This window comes from Onychostruthus taczanowskii, unplaced genomic scaffold, assembly GCF_017590055.1.
Source record: "Onychostruthus taczanowskii isolate IOZ18803 unplaced genomic scaffold, ASM1759005v1 scaffold271, whole genome shotgun sequence".
Classification (NCBI taxonomy): Eukaryota; Metazoa; Chordata; class Aves; order Passeriformes; family Passeridae; genus Onychostruthus; species Onychostruthus taczanowskii.
In genome coordinates, this window is record NW_024500029.1 from 25,759 (window position 1) to 46,619 (window position 20,861).

The 20,861-nt window shown below is 62.7% G+C and overlaps 3 protein-coding genes across 3 annotated transcripts in view; 2 read left to right on the forward strand and 1 right to left on the reverse strand.

Moving 5' to 3' along the window:
• The window catches only part of APOF (apolipoprotein F), a 1,299-nt gene extending 618 nt beyond the window's left edge, over window positions 1-681 (forward strand). Inside the window, exon 2 of the mRNA XM_041407647.1 lies at window positions 4-681. Coding sequence (XP_041263581.1) covers window positions 4-428 — 425 coding nt within the window. The 3' untranslated portion in view covers window positions 429-681. The remainder of the gene's footprint in view (window positions 1-3) is intronic.
• A 994-nt stretch (window positions 682-1,675) lies between these two features.
• Window positions 1,676-16,326, forward strand: STAT2 (signal transducer and activator of transcription 2). The gene is made up of 24 exons (XM_041407648.1): window positions 1,676-2,247; window positions 2,828-2,952; window positions 3,065-3,196; window positions 3,272-3,422; window positions 3,497-3,595; window positions 3,677-3,769; window positions 3,850-3,928; window positions 4,020-4,105; window positions 4,195-4,343; window positions 4,421-4,579; window positions 7,375-7,527; window positions 8,794-8,814; window positions 9,533-9,611; window positions 9,687-9,770; window positions 9,844-9,942; window positions 11,213-11,348; window positions 11,453-11,502; window positions 11,769-11,857; window positions 11,928-12,064; window positions 13,065-13,253; window positions 13,358-13,415; window positions 13,675-14,446; window positions 15,067-15,175; window positions 16,072-16,326. Exons 1-24 carry the CDS (start codon window positions 1,936-1,938, stop codon window positions 16,197-16,199), a joined length of 3,489 nt encoding a protein of 1,162 aa, XP_041263582.1. The 5' UTR covers window positions 1,676-1,935; the 3' UTR covers window positions 16,200-16,326.
• A 546-nt stretch (window positions 16,327-16,872) lies between these two features.
• IL23A (interleukin 23 subunit alpha) lies at window positions 16,873-20,724 on the reverse strand. The gene is made up of 4 exons (XM_041407649.1): window positions 20,392-20,724; window positions 19,241-19,339; window positions 17,962-18,087; window positions 16,873-17,013 (listed from the first exon to the last, which is right to left on the reverse strand). The coding sequence occupies exons 1-4, from the start codon at window positions 20,578-20,580 to the stop codon at window positions 16,873-16,875; spliced, it is 555 nt and encodes a 184-aa protein (XP_041263583.1). The 5' UTR covers window positions 20,581-20,724.
• Window positions 20,725-20,861: the final 137 nt, after the last annotated feature.

Sequence of the window (20,861 nt, forward strand, 5' to 3'; positions counted from 1 at the left end):
GAGGGAACCAGCCCACGCCGCCGTCGGGCCGGGAGTTCCCGGTGGTCCGGCCGTGCCGCGGCGCCGCGCGGCGCCGGCGGGAGGACGAGGACGCGTGCAGCCCGGCGGGGGAGCGGGAAGCCCACCGGGTGCTGGACTGGGTGCCGGGAGTCAGCATCTTCTACAACCTGGGCACCAGCGTCTACTTCGCCTTCCAGGGCTGCCAGGCCAAGGCGTCCACGCGGGCGCTGGAGGCCGCCGAGGACCTGGGCTACGCCGGGCTGGCCGCGCTCACCGGGGGCTTGGGGGGCCCGGTGGCCATGGGGGTGCAGCTGGGGTTACAGCCGGGGCTCAAGGCCGGCGTGCGGGCGCTCGTCGGGTACTTCACGTCGGCCGGGGAGCCCTCGCCGGTGCCCACCGCCCACAGCGGCGCCGTGGTCATCGTCTGAATAAAGGCCACGTGTGGCATCCGGCGCTGGGTCGGTGTTTGGGGACGGATCGATGAGGGGTCACCCTGCCCTGGGGCTCCCGGACCTTGGCCACGTGGCGGCAGCTGGGCCGGGCTTGTTCCTGTCCCTTTGTGGCTCTGTCTCTGTCCCTGCAGGCCCTGTCCCCACAGCCAGCCCATCCCAGCGGCCACGCTGCCTTGTCCCTGTCCCCAGGGCTCTCTCCCTCCAGCCTGTCCCTGTCCCCAGGGCTCTTTCCCTCTCTCCCTCCAGCCTGTCCCTGTCCCCAGGGCTCTTTCCCTCTCTCCCTCCAGCCTGTCCCTGTCCTCAGGGCTCTTTCCCTCTCTCTCCAGCCTGTCCCTGTCCCCAGGGCTCTGTGTCCCTTTCCCCATGGCCCTGACCCTGTCCCCATCCATGCAGATTCTCCCTGTCTCCCTGACTCTGTACCCCATCCCCACAGCTTGTCACTGTCCCCACAGCTCCCCATGGCCTGTCCCCACAGCTCTGTCATCCCTGTCCCCATGGCTCTGTCCCTGTCCTTACAGCCTGTCCCTGTCCCCATGGCTCTGTCACTATCTCTCTGTCCCTCTGTCCCCATGACTCTGTCTCTGTCCCCCTGTCCGTCTATCCCCATGGCTCTGTCCCTGTCCTTAGGGCCTGTCCCTGTCCCCATGACTCTGTCCCTGTCCCCAGGCTATCCCCATCCCTCTGGCCCTGTCACTGTCCTTAGGGCCTGTCCCTGTCCCCATGGCTCTGTCTCTGTCCCCATGGCTCTGTCTCTGTCCCCCTGTCCGTCTGTCCCCATGGCTCTGTCCCTGTCCTCAGGGCCTGTCCCTGTCCCCATGACTCTGTCGCTGTCCCCATGGCTCTGTCCCTGTCCTCAGGGCCTGTCCCCATGGCTCTGTCCCTGTCCCCATGGCTCTGTCCCTGTCCTCAGGGCCTGTCCCTGTCCCCCCGCCCATCCCGGGCTGCCGCCGTTCCCTCCCCCAATCCCCGATGGCCCCGCCCCCGTGGCCACACCCCAGCAATAACCCAGCCCACATGACCACGCCCCTTGCGTGACGTAAAATTGGGGAAACGAACAAACATGCCCAAAGCCGCCTGTTGCGGGGGCGTGGCCTCGGCGCCGCTCTCCGCCAATCACCGAGCAGAGCGGGGAGGGGGCGTGGCCAGCCCGCCTTCCTGCTCCGGTGGCGGCGGAGGTGGGTCGGGGGTCCCGGGCGAGACCGGGGGCGGAACATGGGCGGTTCTGGAGCCCGGGGAGCCCCGGGGGAGGGGGGCACAGGCAGGGGACCCCGGCTGGGGCACACAGAGCGTCCCTTGGAGGGCTGTCCCGCTGGGCGGGGGGCGTTCAGGGGCGCCCACCCCTGCGGGAAGGGCACCGGGGGGTACCCAGGGCGTTCAATGGGGGTCCGGTCTACGGGGGCTTCTGAGGAGGGGCCTGGGGTGCTGCACAAGGGGTGCTGGGGGTCCTCGTGTGGGCGTTCTGTGCGTGTGCCCCCTGCCCCCGATGGGGAACCCCCCTCGGCTCACCCCCTGCTCCCACCGCAGGACGCGGCTGCCGGTCCGCGACCACCCCAGCGGGAGCCAGGGGACCCCCGGGAGCTGCCGGGGCTGTGGCAGAGCAGAGGGAACCCCGGGACCACACAGAGCCGAACAGGAGCAGAGGGACCCCCGGGGCCGAGCAGGAGCAGAGGGGACCCCCGGGACCACCCAGGACCGAGAAGGAGCAGAGGGACCCGCAGGAGCAGCCGGGGCTGAACCAGAGCAGAGGGACCCCCGGGACCGAGCAGGAGCAGAGGGGACCCCCGGGACCGAGCGGGTCTTACCCCTCTGAGCACCCAAAGGGACCCCCCGGAGCAGAGGGACCCCGGGACCAGAGAGACCCCCGGGAGCAGCGGGACCCCCGGAGCAGAGGGACCCCCGGGAGCAGCGGGACCCCCGGGAGCAGAGGGACCCCCGGGAGCAGCGGGACCCCCGGGGAAGGGCACCGGGGGGTACCCAGGGCGTTCAATGGGGGTCCGGTCTACGGGGGCTTCTGAGGAGGGGCCTGGGGTGCTGCACAAGGGGTGCTGGGGGTCCTCGTGTGGGCGTTCTGTGCGTGTGCCCCCTGCCCCCGATGGGGAACCCCCCTCGGCTCACCCCCTGCTCCCACCGCAGGACGCGGCTGCCGGTCCGCGACCACCCCAGCGGGAGCCAGGGGACCCCCGGGAGCTGCCGGGGCTGTGGCAGAGCAGAGGGAACCCCGGGACCACACAGAGCCGAACAGGAGCAGAGGGACCCCCGGGGCCGAGCAGGAGCAGAGGGGACCCCCGGGACCACCCAGGACCGAGAAGGAGCAGAGGGACCCGCAGGAGCAGCCGGGGCTGAACCAGAGCAGAGGGACCCCCGGGACCGAGAGGGAGCAGAGGGACCCCGGGCGCAAAGGGACCCCCCGGAGCAGAGGGACCCCGGGACCAGAGAGACCCCCGGGCGCAAAGGGACCCCCGGGAGCAGCGGGACCCCGGGCCGCCGGTGCTGCGGGCAGGTACGTGGTGTGCAGATGTGCCCGGCTGGCACTCGCGGCTTTTTCTCATCCTCCGCTCCCTCCGTGACCCCGGGGGGGTCCCCGGGACGCCCCTGACCCGCTGTCCCCCCAGCATGGCACAGTGGCAGGAGGTGCAGAGCTTGGCCAACACTTACCTGGAGCAGGTGCACCAGCTGTACGCGGGCTCGGCGCTGCCCATGGCCGTGCGCCAGTCCTTGGCCGCCTGGATCGAGACCCAGAACTGGTACCGGGGGGGGGATTCGGGGCTGGGGGGGGGCACGGGCAGGGTAGAACCGGTGCTGAGCCCGCGCTGCCGCAGGCGCCAGGCGGCGGAGCCGCTCTGCTCGCAAGCGCGGATGCTGTTCCACTCCTTACTGGTGGTACTGGGAGAGCGCCTGGGCAGCCTGGGCTCGGACCGCGAGGATTTCATGCTGAAGCACAACCTGCGCAAGGCTCACCGCGACCTCCAGGTGAGCTGCAGGGCGGGGGGAGCGCGGTGGGGAGGGGTCTCCGCGCCGCTCTGACCCCCCCAAGCCCCCCGCAGGCAGAGTTCGAGGAGGAGCCGGAGAGATTCGCCAACCTGGTGGCCAACCTGCTGCAGGAGGAGCGGCGGATCCTGCGCCTTGGGCAGGCCGGGGGGCAGGTAGGGAAGGGCTGTGTGTCCCCCCCACACACCCCGGGGGTCCCGCGGCCGCTGCCCCCCACCCCATATCTCCCTCCTTAGGGGGGTTCGGCCCCCGCGCCCAGCCCAGCCCCGGAGAGCGGCCGGGAGCAGCAGATCCAGCGGCGCTTGGCCGAGTTCCACACGGCCCTGCAGGTAACCCCTGCGACCCCCGCGACCCCCTCCGAGCCCCCCCGGGGGCTGCCCGGCCCCTCCTGACCCCGCTGTGCCCGCAGGAAGCCGAACGAGCCTTCAGGCACCTGGAGGATTTGCAGGATGCTTTTGACTTCTGCTACAAGGTGCACTACCAGCCAGGTGAGCCCCACACCGGAGAGATGGGGGGTGGGCACTGCCCCGCGCCCCCCCAGAGCCCCCCAAAACCCTGAGCCCGCTCCCTTGCCCACAGGTGAGGAGAGGAACGAGGACCCCGAGTACATCCAGGAGCTCCAATCCCTCCAGGCCAAACTGCAGAACCTGGACCGGCAGCGCCGGGTGAGGAGGGGGGCTCGGGGTGGCCGGGCTGGCTTTGGGGGGGGTCTTACCCCTCTGAGCACCCCGTTCAGAGCCACCTCTCCCCCCAGGAGGTGCTGGCTCAGATGCAGCAGCTTTTGGGGCGCAGCGAGACCCTGCAGGAGCTGCTGCAGCAGGAGTTGGGGGGCTGGCGGGCGCGGCAGCAGCGCCTGTGCCTGGGGTGCCCCGGTGACACCAACCTGCGCCCGCTGGAGACCTGGTAGGGCTCGGGGAGGGGGCTCGGGGGGCTCGTGGGGGGCTGCAGCCGGACCCCTCTGAGCTCCCTGAGCCCCGCAGGTTCACGGAGCTGGGCCAGGGGTTGTTCCAGCTGCGGCAGCTGCTGCGGGCGCTGGGTGACCTGCGACAAAAGGTGACCTACGCCAGGGACCCGCTGGTGGCAGAGACGCCCCTGCTGGAGCAGCGGCTGCAGGAGCAGCTCACGCACCTGCTCAAGAGGTTGGGGCTGGGCCAGGAGGGCTGGAGGGTGGAGAGCAGGGAAAAGTTCTTCCCCCGAGGGTGGTGGAGCACTGGGAGATGGAATGGTGACGGTGCCGAGGGTGGCAGAGCTCCCGGAGTGGCAACTCTGCCAGGCACGGGGTGGGGTTTTGGGGTGTCTGTGCAGGATGTGAAGTGGGATCAGTGACCCTGGTGGGTTCCTTGCAGCTCTGGCTACTCTGTAATTCAGTTGGGCAATGCTCTCGGATTTGGGGGGAAATTTGGCACCTGGAGGATTTGCACTTGGGGCAGCTCTCCAGGGGTTGGTGACAGTCCCGAGGGTGGCAGAGCTCCCGGAGTGTTTGGGCAATGCTGCCAGGCATGGGGTGGGGTTTTGGGGTGTCTGTGCAGGGTGTGGAGTGGGATCAATGATCCTGGTGGGTCCCTTGCAGCTCTGGCTGCTCTGTAATTCAGGAGCTCAGGGAGGGTTTTGCCCCAGTTTTAAGTTGGGGCAGCTCTCCAGGGAGTGGTGACAGTCCTGAGGGTGGCAGAGCTCCCGGAGTGGCAATGCTGCCAGGCATGGGGTGGGGTTTTGGGGTGTCTGTGCAGGGTGTGGAGTGGGATCAATGACCCTGGTGGGTTCCTTGCAGCTCTGGCTGCTCTGTAATTCAGGAGGTCAGGGCGGGTTTTGCCCCAGTTTTAAGTTGGGGCAGCTCTCCAGGGAGTGGTGACAGTCCTGAGGGTGGCAGAGCTCCCGGAGTGGCAATGCTGCCAGGCATGGGGTGGGGTTTTGGGGTGTCTGTGCAGGGTGTGGAGTGGGATCAATGACCCTGGTGGGTTCCTTGCAGCTCTGGCTGCTCTGTAATTCAGGAGCTCAGGGAGGGTTCAGGCTCTCAGGGATTTGGGGGAAATTTTGTGTTGTCCTGTGCGGGGCCAGCAGCTGGACTTTGATCCTGATGGGTCCCTTCCAGCTCTGGATGGTTCAAGAGGTCAGGGAGAGGCTGGACAATGCTCTCAGGTGGTGGCATTTAGGATTTTTGGGGGTGTCCTGGGACTCAAAGATTGTTGTGGGCCCCTTCCCACCTCAAGGAGCATTTGGAGAAGGCTCTCAGGGACAGGGTGGGATTTTGGGGTGTCTTGAGTGTGGAGCTGGGCTTTGATCCCTGTAGGTCCCTTCCAGCTCAGGATATTCCATAATTCCAGGGGTCAGGGACAGTTTGGACAACGCTTTCAGCCCCTCAATGCTCTCAGGGTTTGGGATTTGGGGACTGGGGGGACTTTTGGGGCTGTCCCATGCTAGACCAGGAGTTTGACTCTGACCATTCTGATGGACCATTCCATCTCTGGATATTCCACAGCTCAGGGGCTGCTTGGACATCACTCAAATGTTGGGATTTGGGACTGGGGGGACTTTTGGGATTGTCCCTTGCCAGGTCAGAAGTTGGACTTGGTGATCCTGATGGGTCCCTTCCATCTCTGGGTGTCTGGACACCACTCAAACATTGGGATTTGGGACAGGGCAGGTTTTGGGGTTATCCCACGCCAGGAGTGGGATTTCTGATGGGGCCCTTCCATCTCTGGGTGTTCAAACACCACTCAAACATTGGGATCTGGGACAGGGCAGGTTTTGGTGTTGTCCCGTGCCAGGAGTTGGATTTCTGATGGGTCCTTTCCATCTCTGGGTGTTCAAACACCACTCAAACATTGGGATCTGGGACAGGGCAGGTTTTGGTGTTGTCCCGTGCCAGGAGTTGGATTTCTGATGGGTCCTTTCCATCTCTGGGTGTTCAAACACCACTCAAACATTGGGATCTGGGACAGGGCAGGTTTTGGTGTTGTCCCGTGCCAGGAGTTGGATTTCTGATGGGTCCCTTCCGTCTCTGGGTGTTTGGACATCACTCAAACACTGGGATCTGGGACAGGGCAGATTTTGGGGTGGTCCCGTGCTAGGAGTTGGATTTTTGATGGGTCCTTTCCATCTCTGGTTGTTTGGACATCACTCCAACGTTGGAATTTAGGACTGGGGGGAATTTTGGGGCTGTCCCATGCTAAGCCAGGAGTTTGACTCCTGATGGGTCCTTTTCATCTCTGGGTGTTCGAACACCACTCAAACGTTGAGATTTAGGACTGGGCAGATTTTGGGGTGGTCCCATGCCAGGAGTTGGATTTCTGATGGGTCCCTTCCATCTCTGGGTGTCTGGACACCACTCAAACATTCTCTGGGTGTTTGAACACCACTCCAATGTTGGGATTTGGGACAGGGCAGATTTTGGGGTGTTCCCGTGCCAGGAGTTGGATTTCTGATGGGTCCCTTCCATCTCTGGGTGTTCAAACACCACTCAAACATTGGAATTTAGGACTGGGGGGAATTTTGGGGCTGTCCCATGCTAAGCCAGGAGTTTGACTCCTGATGGGTCTCTTCTATTTCTGGGTGTCTGGACACCACTCCAACGTTGGAATTTAGGACAGGGCAGATTTTGGGGCTGTCCCATGCCAGGAGTGGGATTTCTGATGGGTCCCTTCCGTCTCTGGGTGTTCAAACACCACTCAAACATTGGAATTTAGGACTGGGGGGAATTTTGGGGTTGTCCTGTGCTAAGCCAGGAGTTTGACTCCTGATGGGGCTCTTCTATTTCTGGGTGTCTGGACACCACTCAAACATTGGGATTTAGGACAGTGCAGGTTTTGGTGTTGTCCCGTGCCAAACCAGGACTTCAGCCTTCACGGCTTCCCTCCGCCTGGGGCATCCCAGGATTTCCAGCGGTGGGGTGGGCCCGGGGGGTCTCGGGGCAGCGCTGACCCCCCGCTTTCCCCAGCGCCTTCGTGGTGGAGCAGCAGCCCAGCACGCCCAACGCCGGGAAGCGGCCGCTGGTGCTGCGCACCGCCGGCAAGTTCTCGACGCGCGCGCGGCTGCTGGTGCGGCTGCACGACCGCAACCACGGCATGGAGGCCAGGATCCACATCGACAGGTGAGGGGGCCTGGCGCCAGAGAGGGCAGAATTGTCAGATTAAATTAAATTAAATTGAATTGAATTTTTTGGTCAAATTAAATTTTTTTTTTTTTGTTAAATTAAGTTAAATTAAATTATTTTGTTTGTTAAATTGATTAAATGAAATTGAATAAATTAAATTAAATTAAATTGAGTTAAATTAAATTCTTTTGATTGTTAAATTCATTGAATTAAATTAAATTAAATGATTTTGTTTGTTAAATTAATTAAATTAAATTAAATTAAATTAAATTATATTAAATTAAAATAAATAAAATAAAATTAATTGAATTGAATTAAATTAAATTATTTTGTTTGTTAAATTAATTAAATTAAATCAAATCAAATTAAATGAAAATAAATAAAATAAAATTAATTAAATTGAACTGAATTAAATTAAATTAAATTATTTTGCTTGTTAAATTAATTAAATTAAATTAAATTGAACTAAATTAAATTAAATTTAAATTAAAACATTAAATTAATTCAATTAAATGGAATAAAATAAAATTAAATTATTTCATTTGTTAGATTAAATTAAATTAAATTATTTAATTTGGTAAATTAAATTGAATTGAATTAAATTAAATTAAATTATTTCATTTGTTAAATTAAACTAAATTATTTTGGTTTTTAAATTGAATTATTTAATTCAATTAAATAATAATTATATTATTGAGTATATTAAAATTTTATCTTATTCAATTAAATTTTTTAATTTATTAAGTTAAAGAATTATTAGGAATAATTCTATTATTTAATCTTAATTTAATAATTATATTTATTAATTTTAAATTAATTTTATTATTTAATTATAACTTATTATTCAATTAAATAATAAATAATTATATTATTGTACATATTAAATTTTTATTTATTCAATTAAATTATTGAATTTATGAAGTTAAACAATAATTATTACTTATTATATTATTGGATTTATGAAATTAAATAATCATGATAACTAATTCTATTATTGAATTTATTGAATTTATACTTTATCAATTTAAATTACAATAGATATTAATTTTTTTATTTCTTCAATCAAATTATCACATTTATAAAATTAAATCATAATTACAAATAATTATTTAATTTACTCTATTTTTTATTTATGAAAGTAAACTATTTAAGATCTGAATCCCATCCCTTTAATGAATCCAACACCAGCTCCAGGACCCCCCCGAGCCCCCTGCCCGCCCGTGGGGGTCCCGCTGGCCCTGACCCCCCCCTTGTCTCTTGCAGGGACCCGCCCAACATCAAAGGGTGAGAGCTGGGACAGCGCTGGAGGGGCTGCGACCCCCCCCCGGGGGTCCTGAGCCCCCACCCCCGCTCCTGGGGGGGTCCTGAATTCTCTCTGACATCCCTGGGGGGGACCCGACCCCCATCTGACATCCCTTGGGGGGGGTCCTCAGCTCCCCCTGCCATCCCTTGGGGGGCTCTGAACCCTCCTGCTATCTCTGGGGAGGGGTCCTGAACCCCCCCGACATCCCTGGGGGGGTCCTGAACCTCTTCTGCCATCATTTGGAGGGGGGGTCCCGACTAGGTCTGCATCCCCCAGGGGTCCCAACCACCCCCCAGCCCCTCTGGGGGTCCTGACTCCTCACCCCCAGCCCCTGAGGGAGGGTCCTGAATCCCCCTGCCATCCCTGGGGGGGTCCTGATCCCCACCTGCCATCCCTGGGGGGGGTCCTGAATGCCCCCCACCATCTTTGGGGAGGGTCCCAAACACCTCCTGCCATCCCTGGGGGGGGTCTTGAACCCCTTCTGCCATCCCTGGGGGGTCCTGAACCCCCCTGCCATCTCTGGGTGGGGGTCCTGAACCCCCCTGCTGTCTCTTAGGGGGTCCTGATCTCCTCCCCCTCCATCCCTGGGTGGGGGTCCCGACAGGGCTGCATCCCCCAGGGGTCTCAATCCCACCCCCAGCCCCTCTGGGGGTCCCAACCCCCCACCCACAGCTGGGCAATGTCCCCTCCTCACCCCAGGCTGACTCTGCCGTCCCCGCAGACGCTGAAGGAGCAGAAGGACAGCAGGGCTGGCAAGGGCAAAGGTGCCAGTGGCGAGGTGGGCACGGGACGGGGCTGGGGGGGCCGCGGGGGGGCCGGGCCGGGTGGTGACAGCGGTGTCACCTCCCCGCAGGGTCCCCTGGTTGTGACAGAGGAGCTGCACCTCATCACCTTCACGCTGGCTTACGCCTACTGCGGGCTGGAGCTGGAGCTGGAGGTGAGGGCTGGGGGGCTTGGGGGGGACAGGGGGGCTTGGGGACAGCCAGCCTGAGCCGCTGTCCCCTCCCCAGGCCACCACGCTGCCCTTTGTCATCATCTCCAACAACAACCAGTTCTCCAGCGCCTGGGCCTCCATCCTGTGGTTCAACATGCTCAGCTCTGACCCCAAGGCGAGCGGGACCCCTGCCCTGTGCCACCCCTGCCTCGTGTCCCCTGTGCTGTCCCCTCCCTAGCCCTGCCCCTTGCCCAGTCTGTGTCCTGGTTGTCCCCTGTGCCCTGTCCCCAGGTCTAGGCCTGGTCCCTGCCCCATCCCAGGTGCAGATCTCTGTCCCCTGGTCCCAGTGGCCTGCCCTGCCTCTTGTCCTTGTCCCATCCCCTGCTTTGATGCCTGTCCTTGGTCCTTGTCCCCTGCCCTGGTGCCTGTCCCCATCCCTTGAACCCCATCCCTGCCACTTACCCCCATCCCCTGGTCCCTGTCCTGCCCCTTAATCCCTGTCCCATCTCCTCGTCCCTGTCCCATCCCCTTGTCCCTGTCCCCTGCCACTTACGCCGATCCTCTGGTCCCTGTCCCATCCCCTGGTTCCTGTCTCCATCCTTTGATCCCTGTCCCATCTCCTCGTCCCTGTCCCATCCCCTTGTCCCTGTCCCCTGCCACTTACGCCGATCCTCTGGTCCCTGTCCCATCCCCTGGTCCCTGTCCTGTCTATTGATCCCTGTCCCATCCCCTGGTCCCTGTCCTGTCCCTTAATCCCTGTCCCATCCCTTGATCTCTGTCCCATCCCCTGGTCCCTGTCCCCATCCCCTGGTCCCTGTCCCTTGATCCCTGTCCCCTCCCCTGGTCCCTGTCCCATCCCCTGGTCCCTGTCCCATCCCCTTGTCTCCATCCCCTGCCACTTATCCCCATCCCCTGGTCCCTGTCCCATCCCCTGGTCCCTGTCCCCCTGTCCCCTGCTCCAGGGCATGTGCCCCCCTCTCCATTGTCCCCCTTCCCTACTCGTGTCCCCCTCCTGTCCTCTCCCAATGTCCCTGTCCCCCTCCATGTCCCCATGCCCTACTCCAGTGCATGTCCCCATTCCCTGTCCCAGTCTCCATTCCCTGTCCCCATTCCCTGTCCCCATTCCCTGTCCCAGTCCCCATTCCCTGTCCCCGTTCCCTGTCCCTGTCCCCATTCCCTGTCCCAGTCCCCATTCCCTGTCCCCGTTCCCTGTCCCTGTCCCCATTCCCTGTCCCAGTCCCCATTCCCTGTCCCCGTTCCTGTCCCCCTCCATGTCCACATGCCCTACTCCAGTGCATGTCCCCATTCCCTGTCCCAGTCTCCATTCCCAGTCCCCATTCCCTGTCCCCATTCCCTGTCCCAGTCCCCATTCCCTGTCCCCATCCCCTCCCGCTGTCCCTGGCCCCGCTCACCCCGTGTCCCCCCGTGTCCCCCGTGTCCCCCAGGCCCAGCAGTTCTTCTCGTCCCCGCCGCCAGCGCCGTGGCCCCGGCTGGCCGAGGTGCTGAGCTGGCAGTTCCAGAGCGTGGCCGAGCGGGGCCTCAGCCGGGACAACCTCCTGATGCTGGCCAAGAAACTCCTGGGTGAGGCTGGGGACACGGGGGGACACCGGGGGACACGGGGGGACACGGGGGGACACCGTGGGACACGGCTGCACTGTCCCCCCTCACCCTGCTCTTATCTCAAGGCTCGAAGCCATCACTGGACAGCACCGTGGCCTGGCCAAAGTTCTCAAAGGTCAGTAGGGCCTGTCCCCTCTGTCCCCATGGCCCTGTCCCCTCTGTCCCTCCATGTCCCCCTGTCCCTCCATGTCCCCATCATCTCCCCATGTCCCCCCATCTCTCCCCTTGTCCCCCTGTCCCCTCCATGTCTCCCTGTCCCCAACATGTCCCCCTGTCCCCCCATGTCCCCCTGTCCCTCCATGTCCCCCCCATGTCCCCCTGTCCCTCCATGTCCCCCTGTCCCTCCATGTCCCCCCCATGTCCCCATGTCCCCTCCTGCAGGATGGCCCTGCTGGTTTCTCCTTCTGGGCCTGGCTGGACGGGATCCTGGGGCTGCTCCAGGAGCACCTCAAGCAGCTCTGGAAGAACGGGTAGGAGCAGGGCTGGGGGGGCTGGGGAGGGGGCTGGGGGGGCCACAGGAGCTGACGGTGCCTCCCCCAGACTCATCCTGGGCTTTGTGAGCCACAAGCAGGCGGAGAAGCTGCTCAAGTCCAGGCGGACGGGGACGTTCCTGCTGCGCTTCAGCGAGAGCGTCCTCGGGGGTGTCACCTTCACGTGGGTGGAGCACCCCGAGACAGGTGAGTGACACCCCCAGGGACCCCCCAGGACCCCCCAGGACCCCCTGGCTGTGCTGGCCAGCAGTGGAAGCCTCTGGAGATGGGATTTTCCAGGTCCATGGTTTATCACTCCTGGCTGTGGCAGAGTGGCTTTGCAGGCAGGATTTGTCCTGAGCAAATTTTGGGGAGACCCTGGAGGTTCAGTTCCACTGTAAGGGACAGAAAATAAATCTCCATCCCCTGAAGTTTAGCATGCAAGAGGATAAATTCAGATTCAGGTTAAAAATGGATGAGGATGGTGAAGCTGAATTCAGATTTAGGTTAAAAACGGACAAGAATTGTGAAGCTGAATTCAGATTTAGATTAAAAATGGATGAGAATGGTGAAGCTGAATTCAGTTTTAGGTTAAAAATGGATAGGAATTGTGAAGCTGAATTCAGATTTAGATTAAAAATGGATGAAAATGGTGAAGCTAAATTCAGATTCAGGTTAAAAATGGATAGGAATGGTGAAGCTGAATTCAGATTTAGGTTAAAAATGGAATAGAATGCTGAAGCTGAATTCAGATTTAGGTTAAAAACGGACAAGAATTGTGAAGCTGAATTCAGATTTAGGTTAAAAATGGATAGGAATGGTGAAGCTGAGCTCCCATGTCCAGCACAGCTTTCTGTGGGACACAGAGTCACCTCCAGCTGACCCCACTGTCCCCCCTGCAGAGCCCCCCACCTTCCACGCCGTGGAGCCCTACACAGCCTCGGAGCTATAGGAATGGTGAAGCTGAATTCAGATTTAGGTTAAAAACGGACAAGAATTGTGAAGCTGAATTCAGATTTAGGTTAAAAATGGAATAGAATGCTGAAGCTGAATTCAGATTTAGGTTAAAAATGGATGAGAATTGTGAAGCTGAATTCAGATTTAGGTTAAAAATGGATAGGAATGGTGAAGCTGAGCTCCCATGTCCAGCACAGCTTTCTGTGGGACACAGAGTCACCTCCAGCTGACCCCACTGTCCCCCCTGCAGAGCCCCCCACCTTCCACGCCGTGGAGCCCTACACAGCCTCGGAGCTGGTGTCCCTGGCCCTGCCCGACATCATCCGTGACTACCACATGAGCCTGGAGGAGAAGAATCCAGAAAACCCCCTCAAGTTCCTGTACCCCAACACCCCCCGGGACGAGGCTTTCGGGCCCTTCTACAGCCAGAGGCTGGAGGGTACGGCCTGGCACGGCTTGGCATGGCCTGGCACGGCTTGGCACGGCTTGGGACTGAGCCAGGGCAGCACCTGCCACCCCCCTGACGCCTCTGTTTGTCCCCAGGGAGCCTGAGCGAGTCCCAGAAATACCTGAACCGGCGCCTCATCCGCGTGTCCTCCAAGTGAGGGGCTGTGGGGACAGCTCTGGGAGCCTGTGGGGTCTCCTGGCCCCAATCCCTGACCCTGACCCCAATCCCTGACCCCAAGCCCAATCCCTGACCCCAATCCCAATCCCTGACCCCAATCCCCACCCCTGACCCCAATCCCTGACTCCAATCCCCATCCCTAACCCCAATCCCAACCCCTGACCCCAATCCGAATCCCTGACCCCCAACCCCTGACCCCAATCCCTATCCTTGACCCCGCTGTCCCTCCCTCCAGGCCCCCCAGCAAGCAGCAGACAGAGGAGGAGCTGGCGGTGGCCACGGAGAACCTGGAGACGCTGCAGCTGCAACCCCGAGGGCAGGGGACACCTGGGACCCTGGGGACACCTCAGGGGGTGGCCACGAGCCCAGGGACACTGCAGGTGGTGGCCATGAGCCCAGGGACACTACAGGTCACCTCTGGGAGCTTGGGGACACCTCAGGTGATGACCACGAGCCCAGGGACACTGCAGGTGTTGGCCACGAGCCCGGGGATACCACAGGTCACCCCTGGGAATTTGGGGACCCCTCAGGGGGTGGCCAGTAGGCTGGGGACACCACAGGTGGTGGCCACAAGCCCAGGGACACTGCAGGTCATCCCTGGGACCCTGGGGACACCACAGGTGGTGACCATGAGCCCAGGGACCCTGCAGCCCATGGGTTTGGGGACACTGCAACCACAGCCTCAAAGCCTGGAGCCACCACAGGTGACATCAGCGGTCCCCAACATGCAGGGGACACTGCAGGTGACACCAGGGGCTGTGGGGACCGTGCAGGTGCTGCCTGGAGGGCTGCAGATGCTGCAGGTGTGCTCAGAGGACTTGGGGACACTGCAGGGGACAATGGGGACGCTGCAGCTGGGAGCTGCGGAGCCACCACGGGTCCCCGAGGAGCAGGGGACACTGCCAGCGGAGCTGAGGGACCTGGAGCTGCTGCCAGGGGGGCAGGACATGCAGGAGCTGCTGCAGGGGAGCCACGACGTGCAGGAGCTGCTGCTGCAGTCGCTGGAGGGGCTGGAGTCGGCCCCGGGGACCCTGGGGGCACTGGGGACACTGGGAGTGGCCGAGCTGATGCCGGACGTGGTGGCAACCTTGGAGGAGAGCTTCCAGCTGAGTCCTGGTGAGTGTTGGGGCTGGGGCGGGGACAGAGGTGTCACCTGGGCACTGCCCTGTCCCCAGGTCACCTACCTGTCCCCTGGGCACTGAGCTGTCCCCGTGTCACCGAGCTGTCCCCGGGCACTGCCCTGTCACCCTGGGCACAGGGGTGTCACCTGGGCACTGAGGTGTCCCCTGGGCACAGCCCTTCCCCTTTGGCACTGCCCTGTCCCCCCGGGCACAGAGGTGTCCCCCAGGTCACCGAGCTGTCACCTGGGCACTGAGTTATCCCCCTGCGCACAGAGCTGTCCCTTTGGCACTGCCCTGTCCCTCTGGGTACTGCCCTGTCCCCAGGTCACCTAGCTGTCCCCTGGGCACAGAGCTGTCCCCGTGTCACCGAGCTGTCCCCGGGCACTGCCCTGTCCCCTTGGGCACAGAGCTGTCCCCAGGTCACCGAGCTGTCCCCAGGTCACCGAGCTGTCCCCCTGGGCACTGAGCTGTCCCCAGGTCACCGAGCTGTCCCCGGGCACTGGGAGGGGCTGGAGTCGGCCCCGGGGACCCTGGGGACACTGGGGACACTGGGAGTGGCCGAGCTGATGCCGGACGTGGTGGCAACCTTGGAGGAGAGCTTCCAGCTGAGTCCCGGTGAGTGTTGGGGCTGGGGCAGGGACAGAGGTGTCACCTGGGCACAGGGGTGACCCCTGGGCACTGCCCTGTCCCCTGGGCACTGCCCTGTCCCCCTGGGCACTGAGCTGTCCCCAGGTCACCGAGCTGTCACCTGGGCACTGAGTTATCCCCCTGCGCACAGAGCTGTCCCTTTGGCACTGCCCTGTCCCTCTGGGTACTGCCCTGTCCCCAGGTCACCTAGCTGTCCCCTGGGCACAGAGCTGTCCCCGTGTCACCGAGCTGTCCCCGGGCATTGCCCTGTCCCCTTGGGCACAGAGCTGTCCCTAGGTCACCGAGCTGTCCCCTTGGGCACCGAGCTGTCCCCAGGTCACCGAGCTGTCCCCGGGCACTGCCCTGTCCCCCCTTGCACTGAGCTGTCCCCCAGGTCACCAAGCTGTCCCCGGGCACTGAGCTGTCCCGAGGTTACTGAGCTGTCCCCAGGTCACAGAGCTGTCCCCGGGCACTGCCCTGTCCCCTTGGGCACTGCCCTGTCCCCTTGGGCACTGCCCTGTCCCCTTGGGCACTGCCCTGTCCCCTTGGGCACTGCCCTGTCCCCTTGGGCACTGCCCTGTCCCCTTGGGCACTGCCCTGTCCCCTTGGGCACTGCCCTGTCCCCTTGGGCACTGCCCTGTCCCCTTGGGCACTGCCCTGTCCCCTTGGGCACTGCCCTGTCCCCTTGGGCACAGAGCTGTCCCCAGGTCACCGAGCTGTCCCCCTGGGCACTGAGCTGTCCCCGTGTCACCGAGCTGTTCCCGGGCACTGCTCTGTCCCCTTGGGCACAGAGCTGTCCCCAGGTCACCGAGCTGTCCCCGGGCACTGCCCTGTCCCCTTGGGCACTGCCCTGTACCCAGGTCACCGAGCTGTCCCCTCCGCAGGCAGCGCTGCTCTCCTGGACCAGCGCGATCCGTTCCTGCCGCAGCCCGAGGACTCGGCCGTGCCCTCGGTGCCCTCGCTCTTCACCGACTTCCCCCCGCTGCACATCGACGCCAGCGACTTCCAGTGACCCCTGCCCAGCCCCTCGCTTCCCAGGGACCCCTGCCCAGCCCCTTCCCAGTGACCCCTGCCCGGCCCCTTCCCAGTGACCCCTGCCCGGCCCCTTCCCAGGGACCCCTGCCCAGCTCCTTCCCTTCTGGGGACCCCTCCTCGGTCCCTTCCCTCCCCAGCCCCTTCCCTTCTGGGGATCCCTCCCCTGTCCTTTCCGTTCCAGGGACCCCTTCTGGGGACCCCTCCTCGGTCCCTTCCCTCCCCAGCCCCTTCCCTTCTGGGGATCCCTCCCCTGTCCTTTCCGTTCCAGGGACCCCTTCTGGGGACCCCTCCTCGGTCTCTTCCCTCCAAGAGACCCCTCCCCGGTCGCTTCCGTTCCAGGGACCCCTCCTTGGTCCCTTCCCTTCCCTCCCCAGTCCCTTTGGTTCCAGGGATCCTTTCCCGGTCCCTTCTCTCCCAGGGACCCCTCCTCAGTCGCTTCCCTCCGAGAGACCCCTCCCCAGCCAATCCCTGTAAATAACCCCCTCCCCACCCCCCTCTCACGCAGCCGCCGCTCTCCCATCTCCGCGGGAGCTTTATTAGAAAGTCATAAATACCCGATTTAAATAAAAACCGCGTCTCGCGCCATAAATAACCCCCGGGGGAGGGGCAATAAATAAGGGGGGCGGTGTCGGGGGGCGGTGTCGGGGGTCTCAGCGGGCGCTGTGGTTGAAGACGCGGCCGATGAGGGCGGCGAAGGAGCGGAGCCGGTTCAGGGCCCGGTGCCGGTGCACCGGCTGCTCCCAGAGCAGGGTGGGCGCCAGCAGGGGTCGGGGGGCGCGACCGTGCCCGTCCTGGGGGGACACAGGGGTCAGCGGGGGGCTGAGGGGTGGCCGTGTGCCCACTGGGGGTCACCCCCGGGGGAGGTTTGGGGACGGTAAGGGTCATTGAGGGACGTCTGGGGACACTGAGGGACCCACAGGGGGACATTTGGGGACACCAAAGGACAACGAGGGACCCATTGGGGGACATTTGGGGACACTGAGGGACAGTGAGGGACACTGAGGGACAGTAAGGGACATTGAGGGACGTCTGGGGACACTGAGGGACCCACAGGGGGACATTTGGGGACACCAAAGGACAACGAGGGACCCACTGGGGGACATTTGGGGACACTGAGGGTCATTGAGAGGTCACTGAGGGACACTGAAGGACACTGGGGGACAGCGGGGGACACCGAGGGTCACCAAGGGACACTGAAGGACACTGGGGGACACTTAGGGGACACTGAGAGATACCAAAGGACACCGGGGGACACCGGGGGACATGGGGGGACACTGAGGGAGAGGATGGGACACTTAGGGGACACTGAGAGATACCAAAGGACACTGAGGGACACCGAGGGACAGGCTGGGAGCCTGAGGGGACACTGAGAGATACCAAAGGACACCGGGGGACACCGGGGGACATGGGGGGACACTGAGGGAGAGGATGGGACACTTAGGGGACACTGAGAGATACCAAAGGACACTGAGGGTCACTGAGGGTCACCGAGGGACATTGAGGGACAGCGGGGGACACCGGGGGACACTGAGGGACAGGAGGGGACACTGAGGGGACACTGAGAGATACCAAAGGACACTGAGGGTCACCGAGGGACACTGAAGGACACTGAGGGACACTGAGGGACACCGGGGGACAGCGGGGGACACCGAGGGACACTGAGGGACACCGGGGGACACCGAGGGACACCGAGGGACACCGGGGGACAGCGGGGGGCACGGCGGGCACCCGGGGCTCACCGGGACGTGGCGCAGCAGCCGCTCCACGGCGCTCTGCAGCTGCGGCTGCGGCTGCTCGCGGAAGATGTCGGAGCCCAGCAGGTCCCGGTAGTGCTGCAGGGCCTGCCGGACCCGCTGCAGGCAGCGCTGCGGGGACCGCGGGTGACGTGGGGCTCCGGGACCCCCCCGGGACCCCCGAGGGCATCCCCAGGACCCCTCTGGGAGCTCCAAACTCATCCCTGGGACCCCAGAATCCCTAAGACCCCCCTGGGAGCTTCATCCTCAGCATCCCTGGGACACCCAGACATCCCTGGGACCCCTCTGGGAACTCCAAACGCGTCCTTGGGACCCCTGGGACCCCCAGACATCCCCAGGACCCTCGAGGGCATCTCCAGGGCCCCCGAGTTCATTCTCAGCATCCTTGGGACCCCCAAGTGCATTCCCAGGACCCCCAGAATCCCTGAGACCCCTCTGGGAGCTCCAAACATGTTCCTGGGACACCCAGACATCCCTGGGACCCCTCTGGGAGCTCCAAACGCGTCCTTGGGACCCCTGGGACCCCCAGACAGACATCCCCAGGACCCTCGAGGGCATCTCCAGGGCCCCCGAGTTCATTCTCAGCATCCTTGGGACCCCCAAGTGCATTCCCAGGACCCCCAGAATCCCTGAGACCCCTCTGGGAGCTCCAAACATGTTCCTGGGACCCCCAGGCATCCCCAGGACCCCCAAGTTCATTCTCAGCATCCCCAGGACCCCCAAACATCCCCAGGACCCCCAAGTGCATCCCCCAGCATCCCTGTGACCCCCAGAGAGCCTCAGGACCCCCCAAGCAAACCCGAGTATCCCCTGGGACCCTCAGGTTCACCCTCAGCCTTTCTGGGACCCCCAGACACTCCCGGGACGCCCGAGTGCCTGCCCAGGATCCCCAGCACCCCCGGGACCCCTCTGGGACCCCCCCCAGCTTCATCTTCAGCATCTCTGGGACCCCCAGACACTCCCGGGACGCCCGAGTGCCTGCCCAGGATCCCCAGCACCCCCGGGACCCCTCTGGGACCCCCCCCAGCTTCATCTTCAGCATCTCTGGGACCCCCAGACACTCCCGGGACCCCCAGGCACATCCTTGGGACCCCCTAGATGAACCCCAGAGTATCCCTGGGACCCCCGGACACCCCTGACACCCCTCTGGGACCCCCCAACTTCATCCTCAGCACCCCTGCCCCCCCCGCCGACCCCCGCAGCCCCCTCTCGGTGATCCCGGCAGCCCCCTGAGCCCCCCCGCAGCCCCCCGGTCCCCCGGTACCGTGTGGTTGCTCTCCAGGCTCGGGGGGTCGCAGGCGTCGCTGCAGCGGATCCGGGGGGGCCAATTTTGGGGTTCGTCCTCCAGCAGCTGCAGCCCCTCCTGGAGCAGCGATCGGGGCCGTGCCCGCGTGTCCGGTACCGCCGGGGGGACACCGGACAGCCCCGGGACACCGGACACCCCCGGGACACCGAACCCCCCCAGGTCCCACCCCCGCCGCGATCTCCCGGTTGCTTCCCGAGTCCCCGGTGCCCCCAGCGGAGCCCCCCGGTGCTTCCCGAGCTTCTCGGTGCCCCTAGCCGAGCTCCCGGCGCTTCCCGCTACCCCCGGTACCCCCGGCGGAGCCCCCCGGTTCTTCCCCAGCCCCCCGGTGTCCCCGGCAGAGCCCCTCGGTGTTCTGTCTGAGCCCCCGGTGTTTCTCGAGCCCTCCGGTGCTTCCCGAGCCTCCCGATGCTTCTCCAGCTCCCCGGTGCTCCCGGCGGAGCCCCCCGGTACTCCGGCTGAGCCCCCCGGTGCTTCCCGAGCACATCAGTGCTTCTCGAGACCCCCCGGTACTTCCCGAGAACCCCGGTACCTCCCGGCCGAGCCCCCGGTACTCCAGCTGAGCCCTCCGGTGCTTCCCGAGTCCCCGCTACCCCCGGCGGAGCCCCCCGGTACTCCGGCTGAGCCCCCCGGTGCTTCCCGAGCACATCAGTGCTTCTCGAGACCCCCCGGTACTTCCCGAGAACCCCGGTACCCCGGCTGAGCTCCCGGTGCCCCTGACAGAGACCCCCGGTGCTTCCCGAGCTCCCCGGTTGAGCTCCCGGTGTCTCCGCCGAGTCCCCGCTCCCCCTGGCCGAGCCCCCCGGTACTCTGGCTGAGACCGGTGTCCCTGGCGGAGCCGCCGGTGCCTCCCAAACCCCCCGGTGTTTCCCGAGCTTCCCGATGCTTCTCCAGCCCCCCGGTGCACCCGGCTGAGCCCCCCGGTGCTTCCCGAACCCCCCGATGCTCCTCGAGCCTCCCGAGAATCCCGGTACCCCGGCTGAGCTCCCGGTGACCCTGGCCGAGTCCCCGGTGCCTCAAGAACCCCCCGGTGTTTCCCGAGCCCCCCGGTACTTCCCGAGCCCCCGGTGCCTCCCGAGCCCCCCGGTGCCTCCCGAGCCCCCCGCACTCACCAGCACCGGGTGCGGTTCCCGGACCGCCGCCAGCAGCCGCGACAGCTCCCGGGACAGGACCTTGCAGGCGGCCCAGTCCGGCGGGCGGAGCGGGCCCGGTGCCGGTGCCGGTGCCGGTGCCGGTGCCGCGGGAGGCGGCGGCAGCAGAGCGAGGAGCAGGCAGAGGCGGAGGCGGCGGAGCGGAGCCATCGCTGCTCGGTCTGTGCCGCCACCGGCGCCGCCACCGGGCTCTTATGGGGCGGCGGCGGCAGGTGGGGAATCCCGGGGCAGGTGCTCCCGCCCCGCCGAAAGCAGAACCGATACCGGGCCGGGGTCCCCGGGCTGCGCCCCGCCGCACCGGGACGGGACGGGACGGGCAGGAAAACCCGGGGCAGTTCCTGGCGGCATGGGAGGCTCCGGCTCCGGCACCGGCACCGGCACCGGCACTGGCACTGGCACTGGCACCGGCAACGGGGCGGCGCCGACACCGG